General features: G+C 44.3%; 1 protein-coding gene across 1 annotated transcript; it reads left to right on the plus strand.

The window, feature by feature from the left end:
• Positions 1-2,180: 2,180 nt before the first annotated feature.
• On the plus strand, positions 2,181-13,000 carry ELK4 (ELK4, ETS transcription factor). Its single transcript, XM_026053147.1, has 4 exons — positions 2,181-2,391; positions 3,790-4,713; positions 5,832-5,948; positions 6,931-13,000. The coding sequence occupies exons 1-4, from the start codon at positions 2,185-2,187 to the stop codon at positions 7,027-7,029; spliced, it is 1,347 nt and encodes a 448-aa protein (XP_025908932.1). The 5' UTR covers positions 2,181-2,184; the 3' UTR covers positions 7,030-13,000.
• Positions 13,001-14,827: the final 1,827 nt, after the last annotated feature.

Consider the following 14,827-nt stretch of genomic DNA (forward strand, 5'->3'; position numbering starts at 1 on the left):
GAGCAGCATCAGGTATCCCTAACTTGGTGCAGGGATAGCCAGAACGTAGGCACGGGGACTTGTCCGCAGTAGAGGTTGGAGAGCTTTGACTTGACAATGCTGAGGTGCCTCTTGCTAAGGGGAAACATTCTTGTGGAGTGACAGCGTTTAAATTCTGGGACGAGAGCTGCACGGATCTCTAGGAAAAACAAAGGCTTTGCTGCTCTCCAGGTTTTCAACTGATCTAATCCTGTGCGCCTGCCTCCCATTGCAGCATGCGGCGCCGCGGGGGGGTTCTGAAGCTGCCGTATATAAATGCAGCGTGGGAATAATCACTCGGCTTCGCCACGCGGTTTCCTCTCCTGTAGCACCCACGGCAGCTCTGACAGCTCTGCAGAGCAGCAGAATCAGCTCCCTGCGCTTGCCCAGTGGCGAGGGCAGCATCCTGATGGATGAGGATGCCCCGCAGCGTGCGTGGTCCTCCCCGCACCTGGGCAGCACACGTCGGAGAAGTCCCGGAAAGGTTTTAACTCAATTCCCTGCCTCAAAAGCCCTGCAGTTTTCCCATGGGGCTGCACAATCCCAGTGCCGCAAGAGGAGTCTCCAGGCCCGAGCTCAGCAGCTGCTGTTTTCTTAGAGTACTGAGCAATTAATTTGGGCAAGCGCGGAGCTGCGCGCGTGCCRTAATTAACCAGGAAAGCACCTTAGGCCAGTGTAACGCGGTGGAGTGGGTGTCCTTCATTTTGAGATTGTTCCTTCTAATTGCAGCAATTTAACGGGCTTGATCAATGCAGCAGCCCGCTGCAGTCACGTAGGTGCCATTAGGCAGGTATTYGCAAAAATAGCTTGAAAGAACTGGGCTCTGCCTGCAAAAAGTACCTGCCCTAGGGCACCTTATTTAAAAAAGAATGTGGCCTCCTGTGTACACTGTCAGCAGCAGTAATCCTTTTACAGGGCCGACTAGATTCTGAAGCTCTGACACGTAGACTGTTCTCTTCCTTATATAGGGCTGTCTTCTGGTGGATAAGTGCTGGGCAGTAATGGGATTGAAATAAAAGGCTTGGGGAACAAAGTACRAACTGGCAGTGCTGCCTGAATCTTGAACTTACCTTGCGGGTCTGCTTTGGAGAAGATGCTTGGGAGCAGCATTTGGTCCTCTTGGCTACCTGGGTGGAAGCCCCTGTAGTCTTTAGGGTTGCCTTTGTTGAGTTTGGTCTCTATGGGAAGGATCTAGCGTGTACCAGAATGTCATGAGTGTGAAGGTTCCTACTGCAAAGTGGCTGATTCTGCTTTTATTTCATCGGAAGGAGTTTCAATTATAGTGAGAGAAGGCATTCTGTTCTGGAATAAGATGATCCATGTAGGACATTGCATTAATATAACTTGATTTAAATCACACTGCAGCTTATACAACTCTTGTTGTGCAGACAAAATCACTTAACTGTTCTACCAAAAAACATCCACTGTGGTAGTGTCTTATGCAGTCAGATGTGATTGGGGAACAAATATCTCTCGTGAGAAATAGATCAGAAATAGATTTTTTTTTTGTTAAACTTTCTTACATATTCTCTTAGAAAAAGCAAGGATGAAGTCCAAAAACCACTATTTGAATAAGAGGAGACTGGAGGTTGATACAGTGGGTTGAGAGGACCTCTTATAAAGAGGCAGTAGAAATATGAATATTGAAGGAAAAATTGATTGTATTCTTGCTGTTTGGGTCTGCCTATGGCTTAAACAGTTCTTCAGCCTGCTATTCATTTTCTTGTAAAGACACTGATGGTGGAGGTGGGTGCAGGTAAGGAAATGAGGAGGCAGCGAGTGGGGTTTGGGTTTAAGCAGGTGCCCCTGAGCTGTTTCTCATAAAGCAGCGCAAGTCAGAATGGGTGAACATGGAGCAACTTAGAAGTTGGCTTTTTTGAATAGTGACTCATTGCAACTTACCCAAAGTGACCTGATTTAGTTAAATGAGGCTAAATATAACCTATGTGAAAAGGACTGACATGTGGGAGGAGACGACAGCAGTTGGCTCTCAGCCTCCCTGTTCTGCAGGGAACATCTTTCACGACTGGTGACTAATAATTTTTACTCCTGCTGCCTTTGGAAATAACATCGCTGCTCCCTTAGCACCTTCTAGGGAGACGAAGAAAATGTGCAATTCCTAACGCGTTGCTTCTTATCTGCCTTTCTGAATTGCAGCTTCCTGCTATGGACAGTGCTATCACCCTGTGGCAGTTCCTCCTCCAGCTCCTCCAAGAGCCTCAGAACAAGAACATCATCTGTTGGACCTCCAACGACGGGGAGTTCAAGCTGCTGCAGGCAGAGGAGGTGGCCAGACTCTGGGGAATCCGCAAGAACAAGCCCAGTATGAACTATGATAAACTCAGCCGTGCTCTCAGATACTATTACGTGAAGGTAACCGAGCCCATAAATCCACCTCCAAGCCTTATCCCTCTTACCAGCTTCTGCATAATGAGCTTTGCTTCCTTTTCCATTCTCCTCAAGGAGATAGGTGTCACTTCTGTCCCCCAGGCTTCGGTGAGGTGTGCTGGTTTACGTTTTGTTATGTTTAGTTCAGCTTAATTTGCACCTGGTTCCTGCCCAGCCAGAGTTTTATAAGGCTCTAGGTAACTTTCTGCAAAATGTTGCCTCTTTTTCTTTATGTCTTTGCTAACAGGAGCCTTCCTGTGAATAATAATCTCTCTTCTACTCCCTTTCCAAATGTACGTGGCCTTGCAAGGGTTAAAATCCTGAACTTGCCAGCACAAGTAAGAAAATAAAATCAAAATGGTCAATATTGCACCATCTTGAGATCTTTACTGTAACTGGCTCTGCAAAAAGGCTCTCAAAATATGGATTCCCAGGGAGGCAGCCCCAAAATCTTCTGCATTTCCTCATTGTATTCAGACRTGCACCTATACTGTGGGTAGTGGATTTGGCCAAGCTGAGCGAGACACTTCTCTTGTTTAGCAAGTGTCTTCTGACAACTTGTGTGAGCCTTTCGTTARCGTCCAGGTAACGTCGAGGAGCTGAACTGGAATTACAAAGTGGGATTGTTACCTTCGTTTCAATAGCCTCTCCTGGAGCCGTTTATCCCACAACTGTTACTGTGTGGGTGTGCGAGATAAGAAAACAAAACACGGTTTCCGAGGAAGCTGTCAGCTTGTAGCAGGTGGTAGTGCTGCTTGGGGTTCATTATGGGGGAGCAGAGTGTCTTTAATCTGACTTTGTATGGAGAAGTTGTAGTGATAACAATTGTGCAACAAGTAAGAATCTTTTTAGTTGAAATTGCATGTCACATATCAGTTAAGGACAAAGGAGGTTTGATAGGTGCTCCGTGCGGCTTTGAAATTGCCGATTAGCCTACATTTTGCTGACTGGCACAGCTATTTGTTTTCTTTTAGTGTCGTTTCATTAAGAATAGGGTTGGATTGATCTGATTAGGCCTCAGTCCAGCAGACCTGTAAGCCTTAATCCTGCAGGTTCTCTTGCGTGTAAGTAAGATTATATTTATTGTACCTAGATGAGTGACTTGGATGCAAGAAATGGAATGTGTTTTGCTTTTTATGTGATCTTTGAAAATATTTTAAACAGAATTGTTTTTCAGCTTTAAGACTCATTTGTATATTTAAGGTCAAGTTAAACTCACCTGCTTCAAGAATCCAGTGTATGTTAAAAAAAAAAAAAATGTGGTTTTTGATTAAAGGGTACAGGCTATCTGGCCATCTAGTTCCTTGGTCTATTTTAGGCAATGTTTATATCGTGAAAATTAAGCTGCAGGAGGAATAAAAATATTTATCTTCTTACCCACAGAATATCATTAAAAAAGTGAATGGTAAGAAGTTTGTGTACAAGTTTGTTTCCTATCCGGAGATTTTAAACATGGACCCGCTCGTGGTGGGCCGTATAGAAGGAGACCCTGAATTGGCTGGTTTTGCAGAAGTCAGCAGCGCTCCAAAGGACGTGGAAAACTGTGGGAAGGAGAAGTCCCAGTCCTGTGGGAAATCCTCCAGCCGCAATGACTACATCCACTCAGGCTTGTACTCCTCTTTCACTCTCAACTCCCTGAACTCTTCCAGCGTGAAACTCTTCAGGTCCATCAAGATTGAGAATCCAGCTGAGAAACTGGTGGAGAAGAAACCCGCTCAGGACCCGACCCCATCCGTCATCAAGTTTGTAACCATGCCCTCCAAGAAGCCTTCGTCTKTCCCCCTGGTCTCTGCCACTTCAACAGTCTCCATCACTTCAGCTGCTTCTGCCACTTCAGCTGCATCCTCTCTTCCAGTGGCATCAGAAGAAGCTCTGCAGACCTTGGAGACTCTTGTTTTACCCAAGTTAACTGTCCCCGAAGCTCCAGCACCTTTGCCAAACTTAACCACCAGCTTCACCCCAACTCCCCCCGTGTCCTCGGTTTCTCCCRCTCTGCAAGTTCCTTCTACACCTCCTTCGCCACCCTTGAGCTCTAACCCTGACCTGGACATTGACACGGACATAGAGTCAGTGGCTTCTCAGCAGCTGGAACAGGCTCAGAGCCTTCAGCACCAATCCCCAGAGCCCAAAGAGCAGGATTCCTCCGTGCTGGAGAAGGAATTTGCCAATCACCTCTCCAGATCTAAAAAACCCAAAGGGCTGGAGTTGGCTCCCACTCTGGTCATTACAGGCAGTGATCCAAGCCCGCTGGGGATACTGAGCCCTTCTCTCCCAACTGCTTCTCTTACTCCAGCACTTTTCTCTCAGGTAACCTAATCCCCTTCTTAACCTTCCTTTTTTATTAGGTAATAATAGTGGTTATATTTAAAAACAGTAGAGTAGAAGTGGAAAAATAGCCAGTAGATTATATTTGGAGTTCTGAAATCAGGATGTATCAGGGTATCACGGCCTTTTTCTGTAAAACAGAAGGTTGTTCCAAAACATTTGTAATCAACATTAACTTTAACCCTAAAGTGTGCCTATACGTTTCACCTTTACGTGCCTGTRCAAGCTTAGCATATGGGGAGCACGCCCCAAACCAGCACCAGGATCTTCCTGGTAAAGCTTCCCAGATTGAAAGGAATTTCTTTAAAAATCCTAAAATCTTTCCCTGTCTTTCAGGCTGATTGTGAAAATGGTTTAAAAATAAACAGAGAGCCACTGAGGTTTCTTTTAACGGTGGTTTTTAATTTGATTTAGTAGCTATTTGCTTAAGACAGAGTGTTGTGACTAAAAGTCATGTGGATGGCTGCCTAACTGGGGTGTTATCACTGTGTGGAAAGGAAAGGCTTTCGTTCCTCATGGGAGATTTGGAAGAGAAACGCATAGGGCTAGGCTGGTATATCGTTCTGTATATATTTAATCTCTTTCCTTTAATAAGCTGCAGTTGGAAGGAAACCGTAGGGAAACTGCTGATTGAAGACCAAAACAGCTAAAGACAGGAAAAAACCTCAAGCGTAGCTACTTTTTTGGCACCCTTTAGAGTATTTGGCAGGGGAACCTGGAAAATCCAGTGGTTGCAGAGGTTGGATGCAACTTTCTTTAGTTGTAGCTGACATTTGGTGTCACTCAGGTCACCTGTACGCCCAGTGCCTGCTAATTTTAAACTCATAAATGGAGTTTTCCCAAACCTCTTACAGGTGTTGCACACTGAATTGCCTGCGCCTGGTTTGCTGTAAGTTGCAGCAGGAATTGGCAGCTGCTGGGAAAATGGGGCCAATTGCTAAGAACGGGGAAGGGAGGCAGGAGGATTGGTGCTCCTGTGGGCTTGGAGGGAGGAACGGCTCGGATCTAGCCCTATGCAGCTGTAGGAGCTGGATTATTGTGCCTGGATTTACATATGCAGGAGGTTTAACTTGTGGCTGACCTTCTTTGTTCCCTTGCAGACTCCCATCCTGCTGACGCCCAGCCCCTTGCTCTCCAGCATTCACTTCTGGAGTACTCTGAGCCCGGTTGCTCCTCTCAGTCCTGCCAGGTTGCAAGGTGCTAATACCCTCTTCCAGGTAAGCCACGCTCAGCCAGGCCCTGCCACAGGGCCACACACTTAAATTAATGGTAGTTGTATTCCAATGGTAGTTCCAATGGTAGTTGGAATTAGAGAAGGAATTTTTTTAGGTCTGTCCCTCCTGAAAAAAAAAAAAAAAAAGCCTTCCTGTCCCATTCTTGGTTGAGACTTTACCAGAAATGGAATTTGATGCTCTCCACGGAGTCCTGTAACAGTTTGTTACAGCTTCTTCTGCTGAAGCACATTAATTAAGTCTCACTGCTATTAATGGGAGGGAGATTTTGCATCTGTGTGATTGCTGTAGCAACATGTAGCACAGTTTTGCATGATCTTCATAGTTTGCTCTCTTCTGCTGTTTGGAAATTCTCAGCTTCATGGTTTTTGATGCATATTTTCATTTAAGTAATGCATGTTTTTAAGKTCCTCAAGTTGTAATTGGTGATGCTTYTCCTTCCCCTTTGGAGCTAGAATASCTGTATATACTGCCTGATAATGCTTAGAGGATGAAATTTAAATTGTCTTTTGGGTTTATATCTGTCATCTCCATGGAGATGAAGGSAGTAGCTTATATGTACAGTCAGAACAGGGGTTTAACAAGGAGGTCTGAAAATCCACGGGATCTCTTTCTCTGTAATAGCTGATAAGGAATCGAGGAACAATTTAAAAGCGGTGTTTCCGAGAACAGGTATTAAAATCGCCAAGTAGGAATCAAACTAGTTCAGGATATAGCCCATGGTGAGTGCAGGGGTTGCAGACTCTGATCCTCTCTGTGCACAGCAGTACTCGGCACTACAGCCGGATCGGCTGTCACTACAGTCGGTGACACCCTGGCACTTCAACAGTCCATCACTGGAGGAAGCCCGGGAGATTCCTTGAAAGCATTTTGGTCTTTTGTTGTGGGGGAGCTTTTATAGACACAGGTATGAGAGGAACAGTAAATTAAAATGCCCTTTTTGTTAATCATTTCTTTTGTCTCTTAGTTTCCATCAGTGCTGAACAGTCATGGGCCGTTTACTCTGTCTGGACTGGATGGACCCTCTACCCCTGGGCCATTTTCCCCAGATCTTCAGAAGACATAGCACACGAACTCATGGAAAGGACATATTGGCGAGCAAGGGAAAGATTATGACACTTATATTTAACCGTGTTTTTTTAAATGAGCAATTTATAATTCCACAGAGATTATCAACAGTCATAGTTTCTGCCATTCCCAATTGTAAAATGCCTTTTTTTTTTTTGCGAAATTCCCTGTTCTGAAGACCCAAATCGGGAATGTATATGCAAACGCCTTAATAGGAGCCCAGAGCTCCAGTCTCTTCTCTTCCCTCCTGGTTTGGAAGACTTCGCTATGGGTAAAGGGAATTTCACTTTGTGTTGCAGTAGCTGAGTCTGCACTGACTGCAGTAAAAGGTATCAGAGAAGTCTTTTCTCTTCGACTCTTGGAAAACCCTCTGTTCTTCTGCTTCCTGTGCTTGGCAAGAAGAAATCTAAGTGTGATTGAAGCTGACATTCCAGGAAATGCTGGGGAAAGGGGTGTGAGCACTCGGCTTTGCCTTGGGGCCTGAGAAACTTGGGCAGCAACGAAACAGCTCGCGTCTTATCTGCTGTAAAAACCTCTTGTCTTTTTGCAGGGAGCAATTTTCAAGGAAAAAACTCAGCGACGGTGTTACTGAGATACAGACATTTGTTTTTGAACAGCATTGCATGCAAACCTCTCCAAGAAAGGGGCTGGAGGCTTCCCTGCCCTCCCTTCGGCAAGGACACAAGCGGATGGCGGGGTTGGTTCCTTTCACTTCTCGGATCGATTGAATGCTCCAGTCCAARCATTTCTTTTGACAGCAATCTGTTAGAAAGCCTGTGATTTGACTGCTAGCAAATTAGCAGCACGATGGATTTTACGTGAGGATCGAGGGTGTGTTTGTACTCGGTGAGGTTGCTGCCTGATGCTAGAGCTTCAGACCCAAGCGGTGGGTGAGAACACTAACAGCCGAGCATTAACGTTACTGCTCSTTTCCCACAGTTGAGACACTTGAAGTGGAAAAGCTCCTTTTCTCCCAGCACTTACCCCCAAGTTTTGCTTTAAATCTATTGCTTTTCGTTATTTGAGCAGGAGCTGAGACCCTGAAAAGGTTAGGCCTAGTGTGTACAGATAGTTGAGAGGTGTCACACTATATCAACCTTACTGTAAATTTGTGCTTGCTTATTTTTCTTGGTGGCTTTATGTGTATGGGTTAGTACGAGTTTAGTTTCCAGAGCCATTTGAAACACTGACGAAATTAAGTTTGTACATAGATTTTTAGAACCTCAGGAGGCCTTTTAAGAGAACTGAGGAATGAAAGAGAAGGGTTTCTCTTCTCCCAGCCCTTGGAGAGTGGCTGTCGTGGTCTGTTGGCACTGGGCCGTGTGTCCTTCCGCTGTAGCCATCTGCTGTCAGGCAGCAGCTTCTGTTTGCTACTCACATCCGTACGTGGAGCTGGTGGTGCAGGATAATCTTTGGCATAAAATGTCCACTAGAAACCAGCGACCATCTCTTTGCTTTGACRTCCTGTCTTAGACTGAGGTTTATTGAGCAGAGCAAGGTTGTGCCCTCGGAGCAGGGAGAGCTGGCGTTGCACTGTTACAGCGTTGTGCTTCTCTCTGGTCCACCCATCCCACAGGTCCATGGTGAGCTCGACTTTTGGGAGTTTTCCCTCTGCCACTCCTGCAGATTCTGGATTCACTTTAATGCTCATGTGTGGCGATGCCCTCAATTTACCGCTCTGTATTCTAGCAGTGACATATACCAACCAAAGGGTGCGTTTTTGGGCTCGATGGCTGGGCGCAACGGTGTCACTTGAGGGCACCGTTCACGCAGAAAGCCCCGTGTCCCGAGGGAGGCTGGAGAAAAGCACGTGCCTGGCTCTAGGCAGAGGCTGCAGGGAGTTAGCTCATGTAATGAACTGTCTTCCCGCTGGCTTAAGTCCGAGGCATAATCCCGATGCCTGTTTTAATCAGAGAGGATACAGTTCCCGTGCCGGTGGCTCTTAAATGACAATGTGCAATATTGACTTTTTTTTTTTTATTTTCTTAATGCAGGAAGAAAGCTGCAGGTCATGATTAAGAGCAGGCATTGGAATTTTCTGGTTTGCATGAGAGTTGATGAGTGTGCTCTAGAAATTATATATAGCTCTATATAAATAGCGGCACTTTCAATGGTTGTGTTAGGTTGGCCGATTTTATTCCCACTGAGTGTGTGGACCCGACAGCAACATCGCAGACTAGGATTAGAATTTAAAAATAATTAATGAGCACTAAAGACTTGCAATTTAATTGCTTCCCTTTCCTTGTACCCTTTGGAGAAAAGCCACGTTTATTTGCTTAAAAGTTGTGGATGTGCACACGTGCACTTAATGGTTTTGTAGACTGTATCACTTTGAGTATAGGTATGCAAGAGAACCAAATGCTGATGTAGCTTTTCAGTTTGGCTTGGCCTCGTGTCATGCTCTTCTTCTCCAAGGATTTTCCTAAGATTGCACTGCCATAGGTGGCTGATGAGAGGCACGTTCATCTTTTCTTTAGGAATACCTTCTTCAGAGGAAATTAATATGGAAATAAATGCAGCCTGGATGTGTTGGTTTCAATCCGATAATGCCCAACCTCCTGACAGGTAGCACTGCAAGGTGATTATTTTTGTTTCTTAAGCACTTGCCTAGGAAAATAAAAGCCCCACATAGGATTATAACCTCAGGAGGCAGTTGGCAAAGCAGGTTGGAGGGGTAAGCGAGCTGACATGCTTGCTCCCCTTTTCTCCAGGTTGCTTAGGGTGATGCCATCTCATTAAACGCACATTTAACCAGTACCCAACTGCCAGCGTTTTGGAATCGGCGCATTCCCGACGGAGCACAGCGCCGTTCTGCATTCCTTGGAGCAGGGTTAGCAAATCCAGCTCCGTTCGGAGTATTTTGCAGCTTGTTGCAGCTTGTTTTTTAATACAGCATAGGGAAGGTAGGGGTTAATACAGACTTTTTTAGTTGCCGTGTAGGCTGTTTGTATAGGAGTATTATACCATGTTGGTTTAAAGCAATTAATAGTGCAGCATTACCGAAACATTTTATTATATTAAAATTCACGTTGCTGACGTAGCTGTTCTCAAATGCTCATGTGTTTTTGCATTGCAATGGTTAATGCACAGCTGATAGAATTAGCCTGGATGAGCACGAAGCTGCACATCTGTCCTGCTTCTGGAAGCCTCTTTTCCCTGTTGCTGCTGCTTTGTGATAGTAGCACGGGGCCAAAAACCTTGTGCTGCTCTTGCCCCCTGTGCCACGTCTGGCTTTCCTTCAGCTCCTGACCTGCAGGGCGCCACTAGCAACGCATGCTGCTAGCAAAGGCCACCCATGAAAGGAAGAAATGAGTTACTAAAAACCTATGGTTATAAAACCATAGCTTGTTTTGYCTCTACCTGTTTCCAGGGAATGTAAACCTAGCAATGGGGATGACGGAGGGAAGTCTTTTCCCTCCCCTCAGCTAAGCCTGGACCCTTGTTTCAGAAGACTGGTCTTCAGCGGTGTCTGCTGAATGTTTTCCTGTGCTTTGGCACCCTGAAGTTGCCTGTTGCAGTAGGTCAGGAGATACAGAAATTCCTTGAATTTGAGCATTCTTTGTATTCACTTTGGGTCTGGAGACGTCACTCTCCATGCAGTGGCACGTGAGTTATGCTCTTAAAGACTTTGTTCGGTGGTTTGTCTAGGATAATTTCACCTTTCGATATATTTTCAAGTTCAGATATCTAGCAAATGGGTTGGTTTTATTTTGTATAGTGTTCATTTTAACCCCGTGAAGGCCGCTTCTGGGTGTATATCCATTTACGCAGCTTTTAAAAATGCAGCCATCTAACGTAGGAAGGCTCCCGCCTGGTTTCAGCTTTGATGCAAGAACTCTTGCAAATTGAGCTCGGTGCAAAGAACCAGACTATCCCATTGATGCAGTTTCTCAGGTGAACTGAAATGCAGAGTTCTGATCCACTTCTGTAGCATTTTTCTAGCAGAATCCTACARTTCTGACAATCTGCGGGCTCTCCATGCTTGATTCCTATACCCTTTTAGGTTTTGCTCCTGTTTTATAGCATATATAATTTTTTTTATGTGCTCATGTTCTGTTACACAATTTAACTTCTTCCTTTTTTAATGCATACTTGTTCACAAGGTGCATCTCAGTGTTGTATCAAGAGGTGATCTTGGCATTGTCAGCAATGGAAATGCTACAGCAGCAGTTCAGGAACAGCGTCGAAGTTGACAGGTATTTTAAAACTTGCTGTTTGCGTTTTGGGAGGCCACAGCAATTCCATTCTGTTTTGTTCCTTAGTTCTCACGTGTAAGAAATGCACGTACTCTCTGACCTCTGAGGTCTTCAGTATGGATAGTTTATTTTATCTTAATTATAGAGCATGGTATAGCAAAGAGCCTGAGCCCCACAGGACGGTGCACGCAGCAGGCCAGCTGATAATCCATTAGAATTGCAGTCACGTCATTTTGAAGCTGATTTGGGGCGTTTTTTTTAACGAGGTCAAGTATGTCTTGCCTAAACAGGAATTTTAATGGTGTAATTGAATTCAATTAAACAGTAAATGGCAATGGCTGCTCTCTAGCCTGAACAGTATTAGCAAATGTGCTTAATGGGGAAGCCTTTGGCCATCCCACCGAGTKGAGTAGTGATGAACACGTGAAATGCTGCAGCTGATCTGCCGAAATCAGGGGTTGGCAGACGCAGCTTAAAATGTAAACTGCAGTGCTGGTTGGTTTAGGCAGTTCTCAGCCTGAAAGCCTCCCACTTGGTTCGAGCAGTTACTGACACCATAGCAGCCTTTTATAAAAGGTGCTCCTGCAGGAGGAAATATTTTAGTGGAATAAACCCAACCCCTTTCTCTGCAGCGTGCTCTTAGCTCTAAGGATGCAATAGTGGAACTGCCAAGTGCTGCAGCCTCTGCCTCGTTCCGTCTCTTGAGGCCACCTAAAGCAGCAAGGGTAAATTTTGGCTTTGGGGGGGCTAGTGGAGCCTAAACTTTTACACTCATTTTGCCTTTGTGCAAAGAACAAATAAAGAAGGAAGGACGTTTGCAGCAGAATGTCCATCCTTTCAGAGGACGCAGCTTTGCTGACCACGACCACACTTTTTTTAATTAAAAAAAAAWATATGATTTGCAAGATAAGAAAGCAGGGCAGGGCCCTATGTTTTCTCTTGAATGTATATGCTAATGTGTTTCCCTTTTGGGGTAGCAAGCTTTGTATGTATTATTCTAAAAAAAAAAACCCACAGTGAACTGACTAGATCTGATTTTTAGTTACTCTCCCTCTCCAAAGACTTTTGTAGAAGATTTTTGACTGTGGAGCTATTCTATAGATGTGCTAGAGAGCATCCTCTGATGGCTGAAAACTTTGGGGTTTATATATACCCTTAACGGAGGTGGGGTGAGCTCGGTCATACGCACATGCGTGTGCTGCACACGCGTGTGAGCCCRTGTGCTCAGCGTGTTCTAGTGCCAGCCAGCGCCTACCGTGTATCCGGGGCGGGTACTGCACTATGCAGGATGCAGCTGCCACTTTTGAATGTTTTGCACATGTTCTTGTGGGTTTTTGGGGGGGGTTCAGGGGTGTTGGGGTGTACAATCCATTGTACCACTTTGTGGACTAATTATTTGCCAAAGGTTATTTTTAAATGCATCTTTGACGTTGTTGTATGCCACTTCTTTCCCCAAAAAAGTGTCTTAAATTAATCTTTGACTAGTTTTATGTTCATGGAACAAAAATTTTGGYGKTTTTTTTTTTCTCTTTTTCCCCAAACATGTGCTTCTAGGTAGGCATTGCAGAAGGTTTTCATCTCAAAAAAGTCCTTTCTTCTTCATTTTTGCTTTGTAACGTGATAATTCTGACCCTTTGGGAACCGGGGGCTGCTTCTTGCCATGAGCCACTGCTTGAACTGTGAGCAGAGCAGGGCAGGAGAGTCGGAGCCCGGCCCAGCCCAAGAGCAGCACCACCCTAGTGCTGCACCAATAACTGGAAACTCTTATTTTTTTTTAATTTTCTTTTTTCCTTCATTCTATGAACACAGGACGGCTTCGTGGACGGCCTCTGCATGGGTCCTAGTGTGTGCTGGGGGTTACAATACCTGGGTTTGCCCGAGGCTCCTTGAGATGTGTTGTGGTTTTTTTGGCTAGCATGTCTTAACTCTTCAGGCTTTGGAACTGCTTTAGAGACTTGTGTTGACCTTTCTTTTTTTCTTTTTTTTTTTTGTTCTGCTGTTGTTCAGTTGCACAGTTTTATATATATGATGTACTAGTTTTAATGTTAATTCTCTGTGAACAGGGTTGAGATTATTCATTGTAGTTTTTTAAAAAAAAAAAGTTGTATTCTGAAACTCCCTTTTAAAAAAAATCTTGTTTGTATTCTGTTGCAGTGTTACCAGATGGCCTTATGTACGTCACAGTGTTTTGTGATAAGTACAGTAGCACATTTATGCTTATCTCCCTCCTCCCCCCTCTGTTTTTATAGCTGAGAAGTATATATTCTTAATCATAGAGGTGACTAAATGGACAAATTCTAGTGACTTGCAGAGTAAGGATACAAATATCGGTTGTTCTTTGTAACGTATATTAGGACAGCTGGAATTAAGGCACAACTGAAACAACAGGGATCATTGACCAGCAGGACCCCCTGTCTTGGGGAACTCGCGGGCCTGTTTTGGGGTGGCAGGTTCGTGTCGGGGCCCAGGGGCTGGAAACAGGAGCAGAGCCCTGCAAGGGATCGGATTTAACCCCCTGTTCCTTGCAGCTTTTGTCTAATGTCCCACCAGACTTAGGACAGGGAAGTTTACATTAAGGTATAGAGCACTTAACAACCTAATCAGCAATGGTAATATGGGGCAGTTGTTGTTCTGTTTTATTTTTAAAAGTGCACATCTGTTTTGGAAAGTGACTTTTGGATGCTTTTCCTGTTACTCTCAATTGAATTTTTCAGTTAAGCTGATGTCTGCAGGCTTTTTTTAATCCTCCAGCAGCTCTGACATCTTTATGTAGGATGAACTGAGACCAATCACTTCAGTCAACTTACTCCTTAACTCTGAAACAACAGTCCGTTTTACTTTCCAGYAAGTAAGTTGAACAGACCTTTCTGTAAAATTATACTGAAGGCAGCAGAGAACATTTTCAATCACTCTTTCCAGAACAGAATTGCATTTAATGTATACTGCCAAGTCAAGAGCTGAAATAAATTTCTGGTATGGGGTAGAGAATGTCTGCTGACTTCCTACACTGGAGATTTATTCTAGACATGGTCTTTTAGAAACAGCCCTAATCTTAGACCTTGCTGGTGCACTGCCTGGGATAGAGTAGCTTCTCAGCCTAACATCTTGTTTTTGGAGCACACACCTATAATACAGAGTATCTTAATGCCCTTGTGTTTAAAAAAACGCTGGTATGTAATGCAAGTACATAAATAGCCAAAGTTTTTCCGTAATTGTTCGGTGTTACTCAATTTGCTTTTATTTAACCTTCCAAGGTGACATATTAGGAAGACCTTCAGCATGTTGATAGCATATTGAAAAAAAAAAAAAAAAAAGAAAAAAAATCAGCTTTACTATAGCAAATATGCAGTTATTTGAATGCATTTCAGGTGTGGCAACAATTTGCAGGGCAAAGTTCTAAGCTACCAAGCTTACTTTGGATGAGGTGCACTGTAATGACACTTCAGAGTATGAAATGCTCTTTTCAAAGAGTGGCATTTTTGGCAGTTGTTACTCAAACATAATGAAGGTCTTTCCTGAGAAATCAGGTGACTTTTCTATTGCTTCAATTTTTTGTGCAAAAAAAAAAAAAAACAATGTATTGCAATCTTTTTTAAAAAA

This window comes from Nothoprocta perdicaria, unplaced genomic scaffold (genome assembly GCF_003342845.1).
Source record: "Nothoprocta perdicaria isolate Ctin4 unplaced genomic scaffold, notPer1 scaffold_97, whole genome shotgun sequence".
In the NCBI taxonomy this organism is placed as follows: domain Eukaryota; kingdom Metazoa; phylum Chordata; class Aves; order Tinamiformes; family Tinamidae; genus Nothoprocta; species Nothoprocta perdicaria.